We start from the raw sequence: 8,875 nt of genomic DNA, 5'->3' as shown, positions 1-8,875 counted from the left end.
TCCTTAGTGTTGCTTTAAAGTAAAAGTATGGAAACTGACGGAATAAGATACAGACATGAGCAAAATCCAGCTAAAAACATATGTTTATTTTCCTCCTGATAAAATGTCCGTCTATTTGTTCATCAGTATGGTGCAGAGGTACCATCACAATTGTCCATTAAATTATCTATCTATCTATCTATCTATCTATCTATCTATCTATCTATCTATCTATCTATCTATCTATCTATCTATCTATCTATCTATCTTCATTCTGCCTCTCAGCTGTTTCACAGCTTCCTGGGGTATTCTTTTCTAATTTAAAGCGGGTGTAGGAATTGCCGAGAGTAATATATAACATATGTAACATGGGCGGAGAATTATTTGGAGATGAACTTGACCTAAAATCAAGTTTTGTAAACCTGTGTCAAGCCAATCAGGGAGCGGAAGGTCGGTTTAGACCCCGCCCCATATTAGACCAAAACAACGCAGATTGGCCAATTAGAAGCCAGAACGCTCAGGAGAAGTCCCGCCTCCGTTTCCGTTTCTTGTGCAACAGTGAAACAGCGTCGGCAGAGCTGCATCCAGGGATACACATGGTGCGTCAATTTTCACAAAATTACAACAGGAAGCAGCGCTGAAAGATTATGCCTGGAATATAAACCTTCACCCTTGTTTGTAATACTTAAATTCCCAAAGATACACAAACGATAACCAAATAGAATAGACATAAAGGGAACAATTTATTAATCCTAGGGGGATACTTTAAAGTGTCTCTCCACACAGAATATGTGGAATTCAAGTCAAAATATCAAATTCAACTAAATAACATTTAGCATGGACCAACAGAGTCCAACAAAATGTGAGGGATCTCTAATCAAAAGGGCCACAGATGTTTTACATCCGTGTGGTTAAAAAGGCATTTTTTCCGTTTTGATTACACTTGACTGATTATTGAATATGTCTCAACTTGAAAACACATTTAAGTATATTTACTAATTTTATGAGAATGTATTTTACTTTTATGAAGATTTCTACTTTTACGAATATTTATTGTACTTTATGTTGATTGTATTTAGGGGAACCTTTGTTTTGTAAGGCCACACCGGAAGCTTCCTCCCCGTGACGCTGTACTTGACGTCGACCGTCCGCAGCCTGGAGAAAAGTGACAGGCGGCAACGCAGCGGGCATCAAACCGTACCTCACCGTGAACTTTTGTTGTTGATCTCGACTTTTCTCCACATTTGTTCACCTTCACCCGCGGCTGGAGCTGCCCCGGGTCGGCTCACGCTGCTTGCTTGTTTGTGCTCAACGTGCTGTTGTTGTTGACTGAGGTCAGCGGTTCTCCAGCTGAAGTCCATCCGCCGACCAGATGCTCTCCCCGGGCAGGACCGTCTCCTCTCGGCTGCTGAGGCCGGCCTCGTGGCTCCCTCTCCGGCTGGGTTGTGAGCGGACGGCCGCCAGCTCTTCACGACAAGGTAACCGGCATAGGCTCCGGTATTGGTCCCACACAGCAGCTAGCATGGAGCTAATCCCAAAGTGACGCAGTTTAATCTGCTAGCAGGAAACTTTATAGCACGAAAACTGGGAAAATGTGTTTATTAATGACCAGTGTGAACCGCGCGAGTGATCAGAAAGCCATCAATATCCGTTTATCACCCTCGTAAACAAGTCAACAATAACTGTTAAACCTACAGAAATCAATCAACAAATCTGTAAATTAAGGAAAAAATTTATGAGTTTATTATCAGCATTATGAAACTATTAAAAAACTAATTTAAATGCAGCAAGACTCTTAGTAGGCGATCATTTTAAAGGGTAAGGAAATTAATGGATCAATATAGGCATATAAAGTTATCAAACGAGCTGTCATCATATCAAATAAGTTAAAAATTCCTATTGACCATTATGCCATAGCAAAACAAAAAATGTAAACTGTCCAGTTCAGGAGTAAATTAATTGTTTGCTTACTTTAACAAAACATTCACAGTGCTTTACATCAGTCTTTTGGTATGCTTGTTAAAATACACTCTATCCCAAAGAAGGAAATGGTGATAAAGAGGACTGATGGGAACGCTTGCTTTTTCAAAATTAGGCAAAGAAATATGTGCTATGTAAGTGCAATCTCTATTATTTATTTGCTGCTAGACTAAATAAGTCTACTTGGATGCATAAACGTATTTGTTATGAATGAGACCTCATCAGTGACCCTCCTGTGACCTGACATTTTTTCCTGAATGTGATGAAACTCTGAGGAAACCCAGCAGAATGACTGTTATTGTTTGCAGGGTTCCTGCAGATCTTGCAGGCAAAAGGGATGTTTAGTTTTCCCAGTTAATCATTAAATGTGTTCACATTTGTGGTGCTTTTGGATTTTACAAATGTAGTTGGTAAAGTTGTGAAACAGGCGTGAAGTTACATTGTGCATGCTTTCAATAACTAAAACCCGATATTTGCTTTAATCCTGAGGGAATGTTGTTTGTCCCACAGAGTTGATCAAGAAGCACGAACTGGAGAAAGATGAGCTCCGCCCCCTCTACATGGACTTCCAGGCTACTACACCCATGGTACCTCTTACACCCTTTTTACCATGGTCGCTGCCGGCTCAATGGACGTCTCAGCAAAGAAGTAAAACCTAGTTTGAACCTAAACTTGTGTGTGTGTGTGTGTGTGTGTACAGGACCCCCGGGTGCTGGATGCCATGTTGCCGTACCAGGTGAATTATTATGGTAACCCTCACTCCAGAACACATGCCTACGGCTGGGAGAGCGAGACCGCCATGGAGAATGCCAGGAAGGTAAAGAGAGAAAATTATTCCTCACCAGACAATCCAACGTGGAATCTCGTCCCCCGTTCACATCATTTCAGGGTGTCAGTCACACTTGAACAAAACCTACAAACCGAAACAGCCAGAGAGGCTTTAAGGTCCAGTGTGTAAAATTTTAGGAAGTGTAACTGCCATGTCATGTTGCTTCCCTCAAACTGATGCCGCTGCCATTTTCCAGTCATTGGCAGCTTTTATATGCTCAGAGTCCACTTTAACTTAGACTAACCATTCAACGTCTTTGATTAAACTAAAGCTTAAGTTACATTAAATGAAACCCACATGATAAAAGTAAATTTTCAGATTTAAAAGAATAAAGATTTTGGGGTGAAGTAGTTCCTGAACAGCAAAGACTCGTCATCCATAGTGACAAGTTGGGCTTTTGCCTGTGCTGAAAGACGATACGAACAGAGTTACTGACTGAATGATGTCTCCCTCTGAGCAGCAGGTTGCTGATCTCATTGGTGCCGATCCCAGAGAGATCATTTTCACAAGCGGAGCCACCGAGTCCAACAACATGGCCATCAAGGTAACGCTCCGCTGCTCCTCTTCATCACATCTACAGATGTACCTTTCTGCCGCCACATCTTGAGTTGTGTTTTTCCTTTCATCAGTAGGGAATCACAAAGCTTCTTTTAACCTGACTTCTGTCATTGACCAATTTTTTTTCTTTTATGCAATGACTTAAAAGTTGGAAATAGCCTGTTAGTTTAACAGATAAGATTATAAAAGACTCACTTCTTTTGGTCAAAGTTTCTTTGTGCACTCCTTGAATCATAGTGAGATGGTCATCATTGTTGCTTTAATAATCTATGAAATAGAGTGCTTTAAGTTTTTAGGCTTTTTTTTTCAGAAGAAAATGACAAGAAGGGAGCCCATAGAAAACTCATGAGGAAGTGGACGGAAACAGTGAAAATGCAGTTTAAGAAGAAAAAAAGTGAAAGCATTGATTTCCAGCTGTTGTTGCCGTCCTGCAGGGAGTGGCCAGGTTCTACCAGGCCAAAAAGCGCCATGTGATCACCACACAGACCGAACACAAGTGTGTGCTGGACTCCTGTCGAATTCTGGAGTCAGAAGGATTCGACATTACCTACCTGCCTGTTCAACAGAACGGACTGGTGGACCTGGAGGTACGCTCCAGCAGACACACGTTACATTTACACGCAGAGGTGACTGAATTTAAGAAAAACGTTGTGTCTGTTCAGCTGTTGGAGGCGTCTATTCGTCCCGACACCTCACTGGTATCGATAATGACCGTCAACAATGAGATCGGCGTGAAGCAGCCCATCAAAGATATTGGTAAATAAAACATCAGGCTTCGTCAGCATCTTAGATCACAGTTCCATTTGGACCGAAGGTCTTGACCCTCATTCTGTCTGTTCGCAGGTCGGATATGTCGCTCCAAGGGAGTCTTCCTTCACACCGACGCTGCTCAAGCCGTTGGAAAGATTCCCATCAACGTCTCGGACTGGAAGATTGATCTGATGTCCATCAGCGGTCACAAGATCTACGGACCAAAAGGTTAGCTTCATCGTCTGAATTTTGAAAAACACCAAAATGACAAGTTGTGAGTTTATGCCTTACTAGTCACTTGGTGAAAGAAAATGTTGTATCATGAAAGTCATCATAACAAATGTGCATTGATCAAACCGAATGGAGTTGCGATTCCTGTAAGTTAGACTGTAGCGGTTCATTTTCTGGCTGTGTGTGCAGGTGTGGGCGCCCTGTATGTGCGTCGCAGGCCACGCGTGCGTCTGGAGCCGCTGCAGAACGGAGGCGGACAGGAGAGGGGGCTGCGCTCCGGCACCGTCCCCACACCGCTGGCCGTCGGGCTGGGAGCCGCCTGCAGCATCGCGCAGCAGGAGATGGAGGTCAGCAGAATGCATGGGCTCAGAAAACACTCCGAATGTCCTGCTGCTTCATGTGAGCCTCGCTGTGTTTGCAGTACGACCATCAGAGAGTGAGCTTGCTGGCCAACCGGCTGGTTCAGAGGATCGTCTCTGAGATTCCTGACGTCGTCATGAACGGAGATCCAGAACAACGCTACCCGGGTGAGTATTGACGAAAAGGACAAAACAGTGATATGAGCATTTTTATTTTGTTCCTTTTTGTCCCTGCTGAATACACAAACGTGAAACTCTCTTGCTGTCTGACTGTTCAGATTCTCCATGGATGTTCTGACTTTTTCTGTGTGTGTTTATCATTTTGTGTGTCTTCTCAGGCTGTATCAACCTTTCCTTTGCCTATGTGGAGGGAGAGAGTCTGCTGATGGCACTGAAAGATGTTGCTCTCTCATCCGGCAGGTCAGCAGTGAATTTTTAAGATATGTGAACATAAATTAGTACTCCAAAACAAAGGTTCATTTCAAAAGACCAGGGAGGTATTTTGTTATTTACCTGACAGTTTCGGCAGCTGTCAGCTGTCTTCTTCAGAGAGTCACGTGAAGAAGACAGCTGACAGCTGCCGAAACTGTCAGGTAAATAACAAAATACCTCCCTGGTCTTTTGAAATGAACCTTTGTTTTGGATTATAACTTGTAAGACCAATGAACCTTTTTGGACTATAAATTAGTACTTCTCGACATTTTTAAAGGTAAATGATTTTTTGTGTGTGTGCGTGCACAGTGCGTGCACATCGGCGTCTCTGGAGCCGTCCTACGTCCTCAGAGCCATCGGAGCAGATGAGGACCTGGCTCATTCCTCCATCAGGTACAGACTGTTTTTAATCCTAATCCTGGAGCCAATAATAGCTTCTATAGCAATATTTAATCAGAGCCTTGATTGGAATCAGGCTTAACCTTTCTTATATTTTCAGTCCTTTTTATGTCACTCCATGGTGATGTCCTAACAGTCCTCTTTCTTGGTTATGTGTCTTACCTTCTCTCACATCTGGTCGTTCGGTTGATACTCAGGCCCATCGCTCTGCTCCTGTGTTTGTGTCTGTATCAGGTTTGGTATTGGCAGATTCACCACAGAGGAAGAAGTGGATTACACCGCAGAGAAATGTATCCATCAGGTCCGCAGACTCAGAGAGATGAGGTGAGTCCAGCTGACTTTTCATTGTTGGTAAACTTGAGCTACTTGGCAGAGGTTAGATAAACCTTTTAGATGAAAATACCTTTGAAGACTACCTTTATGTCCAGCTCTGCTTCTTTTATTCTTTCCTTAAATCCATTGGTATTTCACACTGCGCCATCCCAACTGGCTTTGCATGAGAGATACCCTTGAGACATCAGTAATCCTCGAGGCATGTTATTGAGCTGTGGGAGAACCAAGAGAAAACCCAGGAGCTGCGTACATTTTGCTTATAAGACAGGAATGCTGACTAATACACCACTGTGCGGACCTTATTATTTTAGTTTGTAGCAATATTCCTGGAGCTTGACACCAGCACAGCAAGTCTTAGTGTGTGTTATGGCTATTAAAAGGTGGATCAGTAGCACATTTCCTTTCCTTTTCATCACCAGCGCACAGACTTCGGTTGCAAATGTACATCAAACGCACTGCTGTCTGAATTAGATTTTTGAAAATCTTGTTTGCATTAATTGGCGACGGCCATGTTGTGCATATTGGCCTGTAAATATTTCCCCCCCTCTCTCTCTCTCAGTCCTCTGTGGGAGATGGTCCAGGAAGGCATCGACCTGAAGAGCATCAAGTGGACGCAGCACTAGACTTCCTCCACCTCTCGTCAGCTTCCTCTCCTGTAAAAGACAAAGGAAACCTAGGATTGGACCTTCTTTTTTTTCCCATACAGAAACACGCACAAGCTTCCTGTGTAACTTGAAGTCCATTTTTAGTTATGTTCCTCCACTTACTTTACCTGGAGATGATTTTTTTTTTCTTCCCTCTGGAGAGTTGAACACCACCACAGTCCCTGCTTCTGTTGCTCACCAGGTTGCTTCTGAATATTTACTGAGGAGTTGTCAGAGGTTGCGATGGCCTTGAGGGATTTTTGGCTGCAAACGTGTGTGTGAGTCACTCCAAAACAGTGGTGAAACGCTGACGGTCAATTTGGAGCTTTGACGAACGTTAAGCTGCCTGCCACAAAATTCATGACACAAGTTCCTCGTGGAAAAATTCCAAAACAATCGGACTGCGGCAATTTAACGAGCGAGATTACACCAGCTGCTGCTACATGTTACATGTACCTTTTGGTCTTTACTTTTTATGCACGTCCATCTCAATAATGGATGCAAAAGAAATCCATGTGACTTTCGTATACATGATGTTATGATTCACCCTGCATCCGTCAAACATCATAACAAGCCTGATTTTCTGTAATCTTACTTAAACTGACAAACCTCGGGAAACGTCTATAAACAGCCTTGAACTCACGCAGTGTAACGGCATCCTTTGTTTGTCTTTGTGGGGCCATTAGCTTTCTGTAAGCCAGACATCCTGATCACTGGTTAACAGCGGGTTCATTAAACTCTTTCACTCACTTCCGAGTCTTCTCATGAAACAGGAGATTCTGATTGAAGCCGGTCACATATAGAATGATCAGACACATGGTTGTGCAATGTAAGAGGCATATTTACCCATCTGGAATAAGATATGTGAAAAATTCATATTTATACTTACTAAGTCAGATTGCAGTATGTAATTTATGTTTATGATAGTGTTGAGAATGTATATTTTTAAAGCTACACTGTTGGTTACTATTATCATTACTATCAATAATAATATTGTTTCTGAAATAACTTAAAATCAATATCTCCCGATAAGACACAGGCAGAAAAGAAACTGATAAGATCGAAGTGCTCCAGAACCTATGTGCCACAGTTCAGAGAGCAAAGAACAACTGAGAAGAACTTTAAAAAGAAACTTATAAACTATGATTTTGTAAATTCAGAGACTGGTATCAATAATTTGAGGTTCTGAAGCACCATGAGGAATATAAATGTGGTGAAATATTCCCAATGTGATGTTAAATCCAGGCACGGCAGACTAAGTTAATAACGAAGCTTTGAGCTTTCGCCATCAAACCATTCAGATGATATGAAACAAAGGAAAGAGCAGCACTGTTTCAAAAATAAATAAAATAACAGCATTTCTCAATTTACAGTGTGATCGCATTCCCCCTGATATTTTTAGTCTGTTTCCTCCATCTCAGCTCTCAGTCTTTTGTAACAATAACGTTTGAACAGTATGTCAGTGTCACATCAGCTCTTGGTGGATGCAGTGTGAGCAGCAGCAGTGTGATCATTGTTCATCAAAATACAAGTTCACTGTGAAAATAAGATAAAAGCCATAGTTCAGTCTTTGGTCACACACACCTCAGAGTGTTGGTGGAAATGTGTTTGATGATCTCAAAGGTCTGAGCACAAACTGTACAGTTATTAAATGTGAATCTCCACAAAATGTCAGTAGATTTAGAAAAGTCTTGCATTGCACTGATGTAGACTAAACCTCTGACCATCATATTTACCATCGTATCTCCAGCTTCCATGGTCTTCTGCTGTTACTCATTGATCCAGTGTTCAATAAAGTTGCTGCTTCATGAACATACTTTCTGCTTTTGTTGCGATTTTTGTTTAGGTTCCTCTCAAAGGAGGGTAAATGGATATTTCTAGTTAGTATGCAACAATCCAGCAGCACTGTCACTGGCATACATTGTCTAACAGGGTGTTTCTGACTGTCACAGAAATGTTTATTATTCATCACGTTTCTTTTAAACAGCAATTTTTATGCTGAAGTGCATGTTTTTGTATTTTATGAAACTTTCACATTTTACAACATTATAGATAAAAGATAGTAGACCCAACATCACTATAATACTTCAATACTTTCATTGCTTAATGTATCACAAGATGTGTACATTTTCTGTTATTTTTTTAACTTCAGACAGTTCTCATGTTGCAGCACTTTGAGAGGGTAATCTTGCAGCAAATGTAAAGCACACCGCTGTGGTGTCTTCTGCACAAAATAAAATATACGACAGAATTAAAGAAGATGAAACCAAACTGTGTAGGCGAGGAGAGAAGCCCAAATCCTTCCTGTAAATAAACATTACCGTAATGGAAATAAAGATAATAGTTACAAGGAACAACAGCAGAGTGAGCAAATTAAATAT

At 41.7% G+C, this 8,875-nt stretch overlaps 1 protein-coding gene across 1 annotated transcript; it reads left to right on the top strand.

Annotated features, from left to right (window-relative positions):
* Nucleotides 1–1,104: 1,104 nt before the first annotated feature.
* Nucleotides 1,105–8,306, top strand: nfs1 (NFS1 cysteine desulfurase). Its single transcript, XM_030090945.1, has 13 exons — nucleotides 1,105–1,457; nucleotides 2,470–2,546; nucleotides 2,660–2,776; nucleotides 3,249–3,332; nucleotides 3,781–3,933; nucleotides 4,009–4,102; nucleotides 4,190–4,324; nucleotides 4,517–4,674; nucleotides 4,749–4,854; nucleotides 5,025–5,106; nucleotides 5,428–5,511; nucleotides 5,752–5,841; nucleotides 6,410–8,306. Exons 1-13 carry the CDS (start codon nucleotides 1,352–1,354, stop codon nucleotides 6,471–6,473), a joined length of 1,350 nt encoding a protein of 449 aa, XP_029946805.1. The 5' UTR covers nucleotides 1,105–1,351; the 3' UTR covers nucleotides 6,474–8,306.
* Nucleotides 8,307–8,875: the final 569 nt, after the last annotated feature.

This window comes from Salarias fasciatus, chromosome 5 (assembly GCF_902148845.1).
Source record: "Salarias fasciatus chromosome 5, fSalaFa1.1, whole genome shotgun sequence".
Lineage (NCBI taxonomy): Eukaryota > Metazoa > Chordata > Actinopteri > Blenniiformes > Blenniidae > Salarias > Salarias fasciatus.
Note: the sequence above shows the minus strand (reverse complement) of the source record. Positions and strands in the feature narration are given on the sequence as shown.